Source organism: Sus scrofa, chromosome 13, assembly GCF_000003025.6.
Source record: "Sus scrofa isolate TJ Tabasco breed Duroc chromosome 13, Sscrofa11.1, whole genome shotgun sequence".
Taxonomy (NCBI): domain Eukaryota; kingdom Metazoa; phylum Chordata; class Mammalia; order Artiodactyla; family Suidae; genus Sus; species Sus scrofa.
The window spans coordinates 7083882-7100749 of record NC_010455.5 but is presented as its reverse complement, the minus strand read 5'-3'; the positions used below and the strand labels follow the sequence as shown (position 1 = coordinate 7100749).

At 38.5% G+C, this 16868-nt stretch overlaps 1 protein-coding gene across 1 annotated transcript in view; it reads right to left on the bottom strand.

Moving 5' to 3' along the window:
• The window catches only part of KAT2B (lysine acetyltransferase 2B), a 114621-nt gene continuing 98731 nt past the window's right edge, over positions 979-16868 (bottom strand). Inside the window, 6 exon segments of the mRNA XM_021071366.1 lie at positions 979-4716; positions 8451-8535; positions 8634-8697; positions 8931-8967; positions 11005-11119; positions 13808-13951. Coding sequence (XP_020927025.1) covers positions 4523-4716; positions 8451-8535; positions 8634-8697; positions 8931-8967; positions 11005-11119; positions 13808-13951 — 639 coding nt within the window. The 3' untranslated portion in view covers positions 979-4522.

Below are 16868 nucleotides of genomic sequence, written 5' to 3'. Positions count from 1 at the left end.
CTGACTTTAACAACACTCTGTGGGAAAAGGTTTGAATCAGAGCTTGATCACAAACTTAGTACAAACCAAGTGTGTGTTCTACTTGACTTTTTAAAACAGCCAAATTAACCCAACTTAAGGATCTTCTCATCACCTTTGTCCGTTTTTGGACAGCCCTATTGTACAAAAAGGCAGATTCTCTCTTCTTCGGTATTTTCAAGTGTAAATAAATCAGATATCCATTTATTCTTTTATTTTTCTTTCCTTTTTTTAACTAATGATTTCTATTTTTTCCACTATAGTTGGTTTACAGTGTTCTGTCAATTTCTACTGCACAGCAAAGTGATTCAGTCACACACACACCCACACACACACACACATATACATTTTCTCACATTACTTTCCATCATGTTCCAACACAAATGACCAGATATCCATTTATTAACGTCAATAATGACAGGTTAACAGAGCAAAGAACAGAGTTCACTGACTTTCAGGAAGAGTCCAAAAATCAAGTGAGCTGGTATGCAAAAAGTATGTGCATTATTTTGAGAACACCCCTTGATCCAACAAATTCTCCAAGGAATTTTTTTAAAAGAACTTTAAACCTAGACAAACAAAAACTGATAACCTTCAGTTCAGTTCAGAAAATTACATGCACACAGATTACACATGTTGCTTTTCATCTTTTTAAGCTAACCCTACCAAGATTGTGCTCAGCTTTCCAATGACAAGAGGGAGCAAGAAGGTTGGCTTGTGTTTTCCTAGCTTTTCTCTGCTTTGTTGAAATTATACTGCGTCTTAATAAACCCTCCAGCTTTGTCATTGTTAGCTTCCTTTTTCCACACACACACAAAAAAAAGCAAAGATGTTCCCACAAAGAAACCAAGGCCTAAATATACATGAATTATATCTGAAAACTTTTTATGATACTTACAGGTGTTCTCTCCTGTGAGATACTGTTTACTTTGTTGAAATTCTTCCTCCAAAGGGTATCTGAAAACCTTCTTCCAGTTTTTTTTTTTTTTTTTCCCCATCTTTATGTTCATCTCTACCTAACTGGGACATTACTGACACTATTTTGCCTTGTCTGTCTTCATCTATTAGTAAGATTAGTAGCTCTGATGGGCCCAAAGGAAAAAGTAAGAGCCTGAAAGTAAAAGCCACCAAGAGCCTGAAGACTCAAATTGAGGCCCTGATTTCAGTTGCAACCACCACCCTTTACACACACACACACCTCTTTTTTTCTACCAGGATGAAATGTCTGCATAGTCAATAAATCTAAACATCTGTTTCAAGATGATGAAGAAAAAAAAAGTCAACGTAATTACTGCCTCTTAAGTAAGAGCCATTATGACCTTTGGTATTTCAGAGTAGCTGCCCTCTTCTCTTTGGTTTTTTTCACTTTGTTAAGAGGAGAATGCTAGGTAAGGGCCAGAACAGAACAGCTCAAAACAATATGGAAAAGGCCAAGGACTGTTACCAGTAACCCTGTCTCATACAGCTCTTAGATGAATAAACACTGAGGGTTGGTCTGAAGAATATCAGCTTAAAGGGGTGACTTGTCATTTACCTGTCCATAGTACCTCAGTCTGATCCTGTTTCTACTTCTTAGGTTTCACAGTTACAAATTTTACTTTCAGGTAACATGCAAATCATCATTTTCTTTTCATTCAACATGACTAGTGTTGAATAGTCAAAATAAAAATTTTAATACAGATATTTGCCCATGGATATATGGGGTTGGGTGGGAGACTTAGTCTCCATTCCAGTGTTCACTCTCCTACAGAAGGCCATGCATCAGCCCCCACTTCCCTCTGCCCCCCTCCCTGCACCCCTCCCACTTACCGCACTGATGACTTAGGTTGCTCTGTTCCTTCCTCACCTGTGCCTCTTGGGAGGTAGCCTGCCTTCAGAGAGAAGCACTGCCTTTGGCCATGCACTAGCTGAAGGGTAAAGGCCCTGGCCTTGGAGGGCGACGTCCTCAGTGGTGCAGGGCTGCTGGCAGCTGGCACCTCAGTCACATCCTGGGGCTCTGATTCAGGAAGTTCATTTTCCACAGATACTTAGTCACAATCTCCTAAACACATTTTATTAGCAATAATGACATTCCAGCTATCATATGCCTTATTCTTTAGACTGCTTAGCTGGTTCAGAATTTAGAAAGGAAGAGGGGAGCTTAAGTCCAAGATACTTAATCCAAACTGTCTCATCATACCCCAAGAGGATACAGTATTCTTTCCTACAGTTAGCACTTGGAGTAACATGAGCAGCTCATGCAGGAGCGGTCTAAAAATCAGGTGCATTTTTAGATGTCTTGCTCCTCATTCACTTACTCCACAGATGCAAAGTAAAAAAAAAACTAGGGAGACTTTGTTTCTAAAATCAGTAACACTCTTTTTTTTTTAGCTAGATTTTTTCTTTGTTTAATGCGTGATAATAGGCAAGATGCATGGAGCACTCAAGAGTCACAGCAAGTATCTCTCCTCTTGAAAATCTCTCCCTGCTGGGCTGTGAATTTTTATGAAACCTCCCACAAATGTGACACTGCTAAACATCTTTCTCAAAATACTTAAGACCTAAGAATTAAGGATGTAGTTGGCCATCAACTGGGCTGTACATTTGCCCAGTTAAATGCAAGCTGCCAAAAGAAGAAAACACACCACCAGATTGAGAGCTTTTTAAAATATAATTTAAAACTATTTTGTACCAGTACAATATATTAATTTTACAAATGTAAAATTTTATCTGCTGTTAAAGCATTTGCAAAACCACACATCCTACTTCAGCTTTATTGCACAATATCTATAAGAAAATATTAATTTTTAAATTAGAAAACATAAAAATGCTTTCAATATAGAAGAGACAATCTTATTTTAAAGACAATACTCTATAAGAATGTCTACCCAGAAAATAACAAACTTTTCACAGGATACCAAGCTGGACAGATGCTTCGGCAGATCCAGTACAAAAGCACTGTATAAAACCAGTCCAAGATACTTAATCCAAACTGTCTCATCATTCTTCATTAGAAATCTAAATGCCACTCATGGTGGTTTCTTCTCCTTAAAAAAGTTGAGGCATTTCTCAGGGGGAGCATTCTGAATACTTCTTACATAGTCAAAACAAACCTTCCAACTTCATAGCCATCGGCAGGGTTTTTCCCTTCATGCAGATTATCTCTGGCAACTGTGTTTAATGACTAATAAATGATCGTTTTAATTCATTTATGCTGATAGAAAACATCAGGTTAAATACACTTTTAAAACCTAGTCCTTTACAAAAATCAGTTTATAAATTTGTATCATAAAAATTAGTGTCGAGACCATTAAGATGGCCTTCATTTGTCTTATATAAGTTGGTTCTCCCAGAGTTGGGATGGCAGACGTCCCACTTTTCAATGTAGTGTTAATAAGGATATAAATCCAAGCACTCAGCCGGAATCCCAAGACAGGTTAATAAGGTTATGTTAGTGGGATATTACCCTGGGTCTATATGCCGAAGTAGGTGTTGAAATACTGACAGCAAGTCTTGGTGGTAATTTAATTCACCTCAGACAATGAATACTATCTGGAGGTGCAAAAGGAAAACGTTCATAAATACCTATCAGGGGGGTTATGTGCATCGTAGAAAAGGGGGGGAAAAATCCTTATTAGAACAAGGATGCACTAAACTTGATACATACATAGATTATACATCTTTTCCTATTAAAGCATGTTGATTCAATCACAAGTGTTTTCAAATGTATGTCTTTGTGGCCAGGGGAAATTGCTTTTTTGGAACTTATGGCCTGCATAAGCAAAGTCAAATATAATATTACACATTTGTGTAGAGAAAATAATTATTAAAATAGTGGTTATGCACTCACCAGTTTGTTGTAGATAGACAGAATTATCAAAAACCCAGATGCTTATAAAAAAAAGTTTGCATTATTTAGAATTTCTTCCTTAGGAATCAAAGCAGTTGCTTTTCTGGAACTGCATTTTTCAGAACTGCTCAAAGCACCTCATCTAGATGAGTGTTTTTTAAAAATATATATAAAAAGTCTACCAAGAGACTTCAAACATCACATATTTCACCTTTTACGGGCTTTTTATCATGAATCCCTTCCTTTAAAGTCCTTCAGAATAAAATAAAAATAAACTCTCACATTCCATTAGAAAAAAATGGAAACATTCACGGTCTAAAAATTTTCTGGATTCCCCCAAGTCTTGGTACTATGTGCAATTTCCTCATATATAAATTTTGAGGAAACCCCTGATCATCTATTATTGAATATTCAGCTAATGGACATGCCATAGAAAATTTACAGTAATAGTAGTAAATAGATCAAAATCTAGTCCATAAAATAAAAAGGTTCTATGACTTCAATTTAAATACGGATCTGAAAAGCTAAGAGGAGGTTTTTTGTTTGTTTTTTAAAAAGTGCTAATTATTACTTTTACAAGTATCTTCAATACATTATGTCCAATTCTTTGTAAAACTAAACCATGCTTTAGGCACACTGCTTGATGAGTTTCTAAAAAAGCAGAAGAAAGAAATATCACTTGTCAATTAATCCAGCTTCCTTAATTTTACTGAAGAAGAATTTCTCCAGGATATTGGCACATTTGTAGTATTCACTCTCAGGGGGGTTGTACTCTTTGCAATTGGTAAAGACTCGCTGTAAGTCTGCCATGAATAATTTCTTAGACACGTAGTACCTATTCTTGAGGCGTTCACTCATGGTTTTCAGATCTGCACAGGAAAAAAAAATATTAGCAATCTTTGACTCCTCTCACACACTAGCTGACATAAGTAAGACTGGAAAAGAAATCTATGTCATCAATTTGATCACATTTTGACCATCCCAATGCCTTTGTTTAAGAGAAATTCATACGATCAAGGAAAACACTTCTTGAGTCTTATGTTCTTTCTGTTGAGGGGGTATCTGGTGCAAAATCACAGTGCACGGAAGGGACCATTATGAATCATCTGGTCCAATCCCCTATTCAGCACAAGGAAGCTAAGTAGATTAGCAGCGATAAGTACAATGAACTAAGTACTGTTAGCTATTCATTCAGGATTATACAGAAGAGGCTCTATTTACATGGCATAGAGCAGGTGGGACATTTGTATCAAATCATTTCATTATTTCAATCAAAACAACCAGACTAAATTTGTTTCTCCACATTCAGTTGTTTGGTGTTACAGAGACAGAAATAAAGTAGAGAAACAGATCATAAATACATCTGCAAATACATCAGTGACTGTCTGTAAAACAGTTCCAATCAATTCAGTTTCACGCTCCATCAATCAAATAAGAATGACAAATTTTACTTAATAATCTATTTTCTAAAGCAAGTAAGGCATGCGAGACAATTATAAAAAGGATAGTTTCCCAATGTATTTACTGGCTTTAAATTATATTATTTTACAAGTGAAAACAGTGCTTCAGCTAAACTTTTAAGACTCTAGTGGGGCTTCTTTAATCCTCATTCTCGGGACCAATTTAAAGAATTCTATGCAAATAAGGAGATGCTAACATCTGTCTACTTATAAGTCCCTAATTGTTTTCTAAACCTGTTTCTATCATTAAAAATTATACCAACTATTAAACTGGATTAGCAGACACAAACTACTATATATAAAATAAACAACATGGTCCTACTGTGTAGCACAGGGAACTATATATTTAATACCCTGTAATAAACCATAATGGAAAATAATATGAAAAAAATTATATGGCCTATGCATGAAAAAATAAGTTAAAATCACTAAAGAAATACTTCTACCAACAACCCAAATTCCCACTATATTATCAAACTTTCCAGAGAGTAAGAAACTTAAATACATTGGGATTATCATTTAATAAGATAAACTTATGTGCATGCAACATCCCCGAGTGGGGAGAAATTCATTTGCATCACAATTCTCACAAAACTCCAAAGGGAAAATGGAAAATACCTGCTTTCGCCTATTTCCTTTGACTAAATTACCCTTTGAAATATGTCATCATAATTGTGAACTCAACTTTTTGCTTTCTTTCTTCTCTAATCAAAATAGTTTGAGGGATTAAAAAAAAAAGTGTGAGGTGTTAAGATACACCAAGTCTCAGAAAATACCCCAGTAAATGGCTCACTGGAGGGTGACTGAGCAGAAGACAACAGCCCTCTCATTTCATACAGAAAGAGCAAAGGAACCAGGCCTCTCTAGGTGAAACTGGATGCTTACTTTCCTTCCCCCTAAATGCCCACCACTTCAGGATATGCTGTTTGATAGCACGCTTATAACGTTTTAGAAAGGAGAAACACGTAACCAAAAAAAAAAAAAAAAAAGAAGAAGAAGAAGAAAAGAAAAGCGGGGCAGAAGAAAATGAAACATGACACAAAGAAGTTTACGCCAAAGCTTTTCAAACAATTTTTTGGAAGGGAGGGGGTAAGAAGAGATGGGGGGAACCTAAAATATAGCAGAAACAAAACAAGAGTCATGAAAGTGTTTGGACCTTTCTGAATAATTACAACTAATTCTGCATGTTTCCTTTCTCTATTTCCTTTCTATTCTAAAGTTATAGATAACATCTTGCTCCCTCTGGCCTTCTTAGACTTAACCAAATGGCCTGGTTTGCAAAAGAAAGTGATTGAACACCAGTGATAACAACTATGGAGACACCATTAAATTATTCCACTTTCATCCCCTCCCTTCCCCCAAATGCTAGGAATTCGGGGTAAGTAGGAAAGCCCTGCGCTAGCTATCCATGTGTGGGAAGAAGATGCCCCTTGAGCCAGACAACTCAGATGCTCTACTGAATTCATTCCCCAAACAAAACAGGTGGGATCTCATTCACAGAGGAGAAAAGAGTTTTTTAAAGGCATGGGGGAAAGAGAAGAAAGGTATTTTGAAAAAGCCAAGAAGGCAATGATGGGAAAAGTAAAGTTATTGGTCTGTCGGTCTTGTGCTCAAAGACATGACCGTCCTAGGGACAAGATGACACATTCTGCCTAGCACCTAAAGGCATCTCAAAACAAAAAGCACTGTTCTACCAAAGAGCACCATCCACAGTTTTAATTAATTCTTACACACACCTCAGCCCTCCACTGGCCTTGCTCTGTGGGGTCAGTTTTCCCCACACAAACATTAAGCTGTGCACAGAAGTGGTACCTAGAGGTTCCCACCCTTCTCTAGCTGGACCGAGCACAAAACTTCCAGAGAGCAGGCTGGGAGTGGGCTAGGAAAGACGGGACCCAATGGACCTACCACCACCAAATAATCCTCCCCAGACTCATCCAGCCTCCCAGGAGCGCTTCACAATAGGAGTCGGACTCCCCAGGAGATGAAGGTCAAAGGTCAAGCAACGTAAGTTTGGAAATGGACTTAAAACAGTTTTAGCATATTTTTCACACCATGAGAAATACTGATTCCCAGGTCATCTCTCCATTCAGAATTCTAGACGCCATCAACCCTCACTCTGATTTCCATGAACTGAAATCCATAGAAGCAAGGCAGCGAGAAGAGGGAAAGAAAAGCGTATGGAGGTCCGTCCTCATTACGGACTATAGACTGCTGAAATGATACTACCATCATGCGAAACAGTCGTGTAAAAATAAAGCCAAAGAGAACATCTACAAATAACTCCGTTATCAGGGAGCTAACGGATCCTTTTCATTTTCTGGTTTACATCCTAACACCTTCTTAACACCAGGAAGAGATTACGGGAAGAAAGGGATAGAAGACACAGACTTTCTCCCATAAAAAAATGGCCACACAGCTGATTGGAAAAAAAAAAAAAAAAAAAAAAAGAATTCAACTAGTGGTCTGTCATCTGCACAAGGGCAAATTAGTATAATTTGGGGATTCTCAATTGACTCAATTAATCATTCATTTCAGCCTAGTGCAGACACCACAATTCTGTATTTCCAAAGGCATTTTGTCTGTTTGTTTGTTTGAGGATGGAGAACAAAGCTTAAAATAGGAGCATAATTAATTTGTTTCACTAACACTCTCCATCACAAGCATGGAAAATCAAGAACGGATTTCTCTGTCTAAAAGCCTGTCAAGTGGCTTAATCTAACTTCATCTATTTACCTTCAAAAATCCTCAGGCTCTCAAAAGACATCAAGAGGACAGGCTGATGCTTTCTTCTGTTTGCAGCCCAACAGAGTATCAGCAAGTTATATTCAAACAGCCGTGACTTTCATCTCTAGGGCTGTGTGTGCAGGTTCCCACCTGGGTGTTGGCATCTAGTGTGAATGGTGCGTGGGCTCCATAGAATGCAGCGCGATATCTTCAATGAACATGCCCCTTACCCCCATCATCCTGCTCTGACAGCAAGAGGGCCTGTGGGGCCCTGCACAGGGTCGTGGAACCCCACTACCCGCCACGCACATCCTATCCTACCACCGACGAGTACAGATTGACCTCGGCAACCATCTGTCCCCCACACCTCCATCTAGAGCTTTAAATCTATACTTAGAAAACATTAATGGCATTACCCATGGGGAACCTTATAACTTCATAATATCCCGGAGCTTCTGTTCTCTTCACGGGTTCCATGAAGGGCCAAGCGCTTTGATGGCTCTTGGGTAAAGAAAAAAGTAAGGTATCTAATATCGAAATGCCATGTGGGAAATCATTTCAAAATATGTGCATGAGGTGAAGGAAAAGGAGACACCCACCTTCACCTGCTGTAGGATGCTCTTGAGTGTGCTGTAAAGCTGGTCAGGGTCTTTGGGCTCTTTACTTGAAAGGAGTAAACAAAAAGGAACAATGATTAGTCTTCTACCCTCTTGCCAGGTGACTCCTATACAGCTCATTTTTACATAAACCTAAAGTTGGAACCAGTGCAGAAGTTTTTATGAAAACTGAAACCTAACAAGTGTGAAGAGGACTACAGTCAGTTTGCTTGGTTTCTCTAATTTTGCAGGAAGTGTGAAGAAACACTTCCATGAATATCCTTGGCCCATCAGACTTACCTTTTCTCTTTTCCACTTGGTTTCCAGCCTGTCTCTCCTACATCAACGAAATTAAACACTGAATGAGAACTGCTTTTGGTCAAGAGAATAACACAGTCAATATTTATCAAAAATGCAATGAATTCCAGCCATGCCTCAACAAAAGCGTATTTCTAAAAAGAGACTGAAATTAACTGTAGTTACTTTACTTCCTGATACAACTAACGATGTAAAACATTTCCAAGTCTGACATTACTCTGCTAGTGTTTTTAAAGCAAGAACTCCAAACTTTCAGAGGAAAGCACAGAAAACAAACATGTTTGGTACAGTGCTCATGTCTATTTTTAAAGCTCTAAGTCACACTCTTTGTGAATCACCATGTGAAAAAGTTAGGCTGCTATTTTAGGTGGGAACCAACTCTGTCCTGGTCTCTCTTTGATTTGGTGAAGACCTAGCTTGTTAGCAGGAAGAACACACAGCCTGGAGTCCAACAGACCTGGATTTGATTTCTTGTTCTCTCTTTAAAAGCTATCTTACCCTTGATAAGTTAGTCAACCTTTACTCCTCAGTTTACCAATCTATAAAACAGAACTCCAAAATTGAGCTGATGTGATTCCTTTTGAGATTAGTTGATGTATGTTAAAAAAAAAAAAAAAGAAGAAGAAGAAGAAGACTAAGAAGAATGCCTGGCATGCGTAGGCATTCAGTGATATAGTGGCTATTATTGCCATTAATAGGGATAAAACAGGGAAGTAAGCTCTGCTGTAGGGTGTATCTTGTAACAAAGAAATATATCTTGCCCAAATGATGTCTTACTTTTTTTCTGGAGAATTTTAGTTTGTTTGGTTTGGTTTTATTTAATCTTCAATATAGTAGAAGATCCTGGATTTGAACCGAATGGAAGTGTTGATATGCAGAGCTTTTGATCCACAAAAGACCTATTTTACATATTTTAATTCAATACAATACATCTCTGATATACCCACAGGTAAGAACCCTTATTAGATAAACTACTCTTAAAAAAGGAAACAAATTATATGCTTTCCAACCATTGTGTTTAGAAGTTTGGGGAAAGAGGGAGTTCCCGTCATGGTGCAGCGGAAATGAATCTGACTAGGAACCATGAGGTCACGGGTTCCATCCCTGGCCTTGCTCAGTGGGTTAAGGATCTGGCATTGCTGTGAGCTGTGGTGTAGGCTGCAGATGCCGCTCAGATCTGGCGTTGCTGTGGCTCTGGCATAGGCTGGCAGCAACATCTCCGATTAGACCCCTAGCCTGGGAACCTCCATATGCTGCAAGTGCGGCCCTATAAAGACAAAAAGACCAAAAAAAAAAAAAGTTTGGGGGAAACAGATTTAGCCACAGGCAGGTCACAGCCAAAACAGCACTGAGAAAGAGCACAAACAGCAAGCTATCTAGAGGAGAGGAGAACAGGGCTGCTTTTATTTCTGATAGTCACTGGCCATGTGCCTTTAAAGTTAAAGGATGTAGGGAGTTCCCATTGTGGCACAGCAGAAACAAATCTGACTAGTATCCTTGAGGATGGGGTTTCAACCCCTGGCCTTGCTCAGTGGGTTAAGGGTCCGGCATTGCCATGAGCTGAGGTGTAGGGCGTAACTCGGATCTGATGGTGCTGTGGAGTAGGCCGGCAGCTGCAGCTCCTATTTGACTGCTAGCCTGGAAACTTCCACAGGTGTGGCCCTAAAAAGCAAAAACAAACAAACAAAAACAAAAAATTTAAAAAATTTAAGAAAATGGTAAAGGACTTAACCATCGTGAGACTCAATCTCCCCATCTGGATGAGTAGAATTCCCCTACTTCAAGGTCCCCTGCGGGTAAGTGTACGGCACTGTGCCACAAATAACAGGCGCTCATAAACAGCAGACATTACCAGCTACAGCAAGAGATCAACTAAGTTCTCTTTGCTTTGTGTGCATTGGGAAACAGAGAAAAGATGTCAAAGGAAAGCATCTGCTCCCTTCTTAAAGACTACAATAACACAAAGGGCGACAGGCAAGGCAAAAGGCTGTCCCTGCCCGACACACTTCTTGGCATGACCAAAAGGTTTTGCTTTTACAAGAAGATCTATACATACGAATTCCAGGAATGCTTTCTATCGGAATCTGCCGAACTCCATCTTTAAAACAGGCAAGTCCAGGGTAGACTTTCCGAATCTGGGCTTGTTTCCTTTCTATCAGCTTTTTAATGATCTGTAAAGCGTAAGAAGAAGATAAGGTTAGTGACAGAAGTGTGCAGCCAGCACTTAAGTCAGTCAGCCTAAGGAGTTGTTTCCTGAGCAAAATAAAGTCTTTAGGAAACAAAAGGGTGAATGCTATTTAACAGTAAGATATGAAAGCCTTCTACAATACCTTACACGTTGACTGTTACTCACACAGCCACCTTTGAATACTTGTCTCCTACCATCCAAAAAAAAGCCAATATTTTGAGAGAACACACTGCTCCAAGGGCTCAGTGCCCTCTTTAGCAGAAGCACCAACTATTTTCCCCTGTTCCCCCTCGGCCACTGCTACCCGAAAGAGCCCTGCTGCCCAGTCAACATCAGAACCTCTTCACATCCCATGACCAGGAACTGCTCCTTTCACTGGAGGTGGAGGGACTCACAAAGTCTCCAAAGCCTGGGAGAATGAACTTCCTAGTGTTCATATTTTTCAAGGCTTAAGCCCCAACCTATGCTGACTGCATCCAAAAGGCAACTCTAAAGTCTGAGAGCAGGAGCTCCTTTGTGGCTCGGTGCATGAAGGATCTGGTGATGTCACTGCTGTAGCTCAAGTCACTGCTGAGGCTCAGGTCACTGCTGAGATGTGAGTTTGATCCCTGGCCTGGGAACTTTTGCATGCCACAAATGCAGCAACCCCCGCCGCCCCCCCACCCTGAATCACCATGTAGTCAAATCTATCAACCTTTCCCATTAATGCTTCTCTTGTAGTTCACATGCATAAGAGACTTCACTCTAGCATCAGATTACAAATCACTTAACATCAGGAAGTCTTCGGAACTTGCAGTGAAAAAGGAGAGATGAATACACACTAAGATAAATATGTAAGATGATGAGTAATTGAAATTCAAATGAATGTATCAATCCAGCACTTGAGTTCAAAGAGGAATGGAACACAGGGAGAAGTGGTTCCGTGTGTGTGTGTGTGTGTGTGTGTGTGTGTGAGAAAGAGAGAGAAAAGAGAGTATGTGTATTGGGAGAGGAAGGGGCACTGAATGAAGACACAAACAAGAGGGGTAAATCATCAATAAGAGCCTTTGGAGATTAGTTTAGAAAGGGAAATAAAGAGGTGAATTTGGTAAGAATGCTTGAGGCCATCATGTAAGAAGCCTTGAAGGTGAAATTAATATGTACTACCTATCGGATTTCCCACTGCAACTCAGCGGTAACAAATGCAACATTAAGGATGTGGCGTGGCGTGGCTGTGGCTGTGGCGTAGACTGGCAGCTGCAGCTCCAAATCCACCCCTAGCCTGGGAACTTCCATATGCTGTGCTGTGGCCCTAAAAAACAAACAAAAAAATGTATGATCTCCCATATTTTAGTTTGTGTTTTACACCAATTTAACAGGTATTGACCTCATTAGAAGTGACAATTTAGAGAGGATATAAAGATAACTTCAAAGAAGAAATCTGGATATATGCACCCCAATGTTCATTACAGTACTATTAACAATAGCCAAGAGAGGGAAGCACCCTCAACGTCCATCAACAAAGAATGGATAAAGAAGATATGTACGTTTACATAATAGAACATTACTCAACCATAAAAAAATGAAATAATGCCATTTGCAGCAACATGGATAGACCTAGAGATGATCATACTAAGTGAAGTCAGACAGAGAAAGAGAAATACCATATGATATCACTTACATGTGGAATCTATAAAAATGATACAATGAATTTATTTACAAAATAGAATCAGATTCACAGACATAGGGAACAGACTTAAGGCTACCAAAGGGGGAAAGGAAGCAGGAGGGATCAATTAGGAGTTTGGGGTTAACATGTTCACACTACTATATATTAAACAGATAGCCAGTGAGGACCTACTGTATAGCACAGAGAACTATACTCAATTTCTTATAATAAACTATTGTTTTGGAGGGTTTTTTGGCTGTGTCCACAGCATGTGGAAGTTCCCAGCCAGGGATCAAACCCACGTCACAGCAGCAACCCAAGCCATAGCAGTGACAACACCAGATCCTTAACCCACTGCACCACCAGGGAATTCCTCTTATAATAAACTATAATGAAAATGAATCTTTAAAAGAATATGTGTATATATATATGTGTGTGTGTGTAGCACTTTGCTGTACACCAGAAATTAACACAACATTGTAAATCAGCTACAGTAAGATAAGATATAAGGAGCTCCCCTAGTGGCTCCGTGGAAACGAATCCAACTAGTAACCATGAGGTTTCAGGTTCAATCCTTGGCCTCTCTCAGTGGGTTAAGGATCTGGCATTGTCCTGAGCTGTGGTGTAGGTCAGACTCAGCTCAGATCCTAAGCTCAGATCCTAAATGGCTGTGGCTGTGGTGTAGGCCAGCAGCTGCAGTTCCCATTCGACCCCTAGCCTGGGAACTTTCATATGCTGCGGGTGCGGTCCTAAAAAACAAACAAAAAGAAAGATGAGAGACAGAAAGAAAGGGAGGGAGGGAAAGAGAAAGAAAAAAAAGAAGGGACGGAGGGAGAGAGAGCGAGAGAGAGGAAGAAAGGGGGGGAGGGAGGGAAGGAAGAAGGAAGGAAGGAATCTAGACACAGCACAGCAAACTGAGGTTATGATCCCCAGCACACCTGTACACCTGCAGCCCGGGGGGTGCACTTCACCCCAGTGGAGACTGGCCTGTGCAGAGGGAACCTGAGGCAGCTGCATGCTTACCTCCTTCTGCTTCTTAATGATGACAGAAAATTCTGTGTACGGGATCCGTGGATTTAGCTCACATCCCATTAAAGTGGCTCCTTCATAATCCTTGATGTAGCCAACATATTTGGTTTTGGGGATTTTAATTTCTTTGGAGAAACCCTGCAGAGCAAATAACTTCATTCAGATGGTCCTTGTGCATCAGACGCCTGTCATGTCGTGAGGCCCAGCACATGACCAAGCTTTCACCCTATTATCCTGGGAAGGACTAGCATGAAACAGCAAAAATCAAGCTGTGCAAATAGGAAGGAATGCAACAACAACAAAAAAAATCATAGTAAAATATGAAAAAGTTTTTAACAGAAATGGCTATTAAGCAAAAATAAGGATTAATTTTGCATCAAATTACACAATTTCTCCAAACATGGGGATGAGGGCTCTAAGATTCTCAAGAAATCAGTAACTAACATTAAGCTAAATTCTGAAAGCAAATTTTGTCAAAAAATAGAGCAATTAGAACCTTGATATTGAGGAAATGAAACACCTACTTGACAGGCAAAAAACTTCCAGACTATCACAAGCATGCTTGTTTCAGTGACATCAATGCTTTGTGATATATTCATTCAGAAACTTTAAGCTGTACCAACATAATTGTACAGGGTATAGAGTCAGATATCTATAATGATTTTCCTTATGGTGCCTATTTCAGATATTTGCAGAAAATTACTTAAACTTCAGTTTCCTGCCTCCTCTTTAAGCAAAACCTTATTTTCCAAACAATTATTGCCATCAGTCTCAAAGAGGACTACAGACAAGTCATTTAAGAAGCATAGCTGAGATTTCATCTTTGCAATACAGTCACAGCCTAGGAAACTGACAGTCAAGCTCTCAGTAAAACAACCCCACCAAGTTCTCTCTAGTGAGTTTTATCAGAAAAGTCACAAGTGCATCCCAAAGAATGAGAAGAAAATAAACAGGAACTTCATTATCTGACATGGGAGAAGGGAAAGCTTTCTATATGAGGACATACATATATATAAAGTTAATAGGTCTTGTGCAATAACATCTTAAAAATTCGGTATATTAAAAAAACCATAAGCAATGTTGAAACAAACGACAAACAAGAGAAAAATCATAAAATAAAAGGTTAATATCCTCATAAACAAAGAGTTCTCACAAATCAATATAAAAATAAACATTTTAATTGAAAAAGAGGCAAATGCAATGAACTGGCAATTCAAAAAAAGAAGAAATACAAAATGTCAATGAACAAGAAAAAATAAGTCAAACTTAGCAGTAATCAAAAAATGCAAAGGTATACAAGGTGTTATCTTGGAAAGGGGTAAAAAAATATTTTTCAATTATCAACTCCTTTCCTGAGCTCCCTTATATACTGCTGACAAGAAAAAACTGTTACAGTATTTGGCAGCACATAATGAAACCTTAAATATGCCTGGAAGCATATATTCACACATGGACAACTTAGAAAAAATAACTAAATGTTCCCTAAATGCAGTATTGGTTTAATAAATTATTTTCTATCTTTGCAAGAAAATTTTAGAAAACCAGAGTTCCCATCATGGCTCAGTGGAAATGAATCTGACTAATATCCATGAGAACGCAGGTTTGATCCCTGGCCTCACTCAGTGGTTTAAGGATTGGGTGTTGCCGTGAGCTGTCCAATAGGTTGCAGATGTGGCTCAGATCTGGCATCGCTGTGGCTGTGGCTGTGGCGTAGGCCAGCAGCTACAGCTTTGATTCGACCCCTAGCCTGGAAACCTCCATATGCTGCCACAGGTGTGGCCTTAAAAAAAAAAAGTTTCAGAGAACCATCAAAAATCCCATTTAAAAAATTAGACTATGTTAAGTTTTTAAAAGGCAAGTAATTAAACTACATATAATATGAGCTAACTTTTGTATTTATATACACACAGACACACAAAGAAAAGTTATTACAAGGTATTTGTCAAAATGTTAACAGTAAATTCCTCTGGTTAGTAGAATTACAAGAAATGTTTCTTATTTTCTTTGTGCTTTATTTCATTTTCCAAAATTTCTACAATAACTATATATTACTTTTGTAGTCAGAAAAGTAAATGGAAAATGTTTAGGAATTATAAAACACTATTAAAAAAAATTGGGAGCTCCCTGGTGGCCTACCAGTTAAGGATCTGGCACTGTCATTGCTGTGGCTGGGGTCCATGCTGTGGCACAGATTCAGCCCCTGGCCATGGAACTTCCACATGCTGCAGGTACAGTAAAAAAAAAATTATTATAATTATATTATATATATGAATAATAATACATAATTCATATTATATATTTATATATATAATTTACTGTTAATGTTAATTTACTGTTAACTTTTTTTTTTTTTTTTTTGCCTTTTCTAGGGCCACTCTCGCGGCATATGGAGGTTCCCAGGCTAGGGATTGAATCGGAGCTGTAGCCGCCGGCCTCTGCCAGAGCCACAGCAACGTGGGATCTACTGTTAACATTTTGACAAACACTCTTGTAATATCTTTTCTTTGTCTGTCTGTATGTATATAAATACAAAAGTTAGCTCATACTATATATAATTTAATTACTTGCCTTTTAAAACTTAATATAAAGTGGAGGGGGAGGGAATGGGATGGACTGGGAGTCTGGGGTTAATAGATGCAAACTGTTGCATTTGGAGTGGATAAGCAATGAGATCCTGCTGTATAGCACAGGGAACTATATCCAGTCACTTGTGATGGAACATGATGGAGGATAATGTGAGAAAAAGAATATATATATATGCATGACTGGGTCACTTTTCAGTACAGTAGAAATTGATAGAATACTGTAAATCAACTATAATGGAAAAAATAAAAATCACAAAATAAAAAATAAAACTTAATATAGTCTTATTTTTTAAAAAGGATTTTTAATGGTTCTCTGAAATTTTCTTGCATAAATAGAAAATAATTTATTAAATCAATACCACATTTAGGGAACATTTAGTTATTTTTTTTGAAGTAAATGTCCACTTATTATATAATAATATATCCACTTATTATTATTATATATGTTATTATTATAGCATATTATCTTA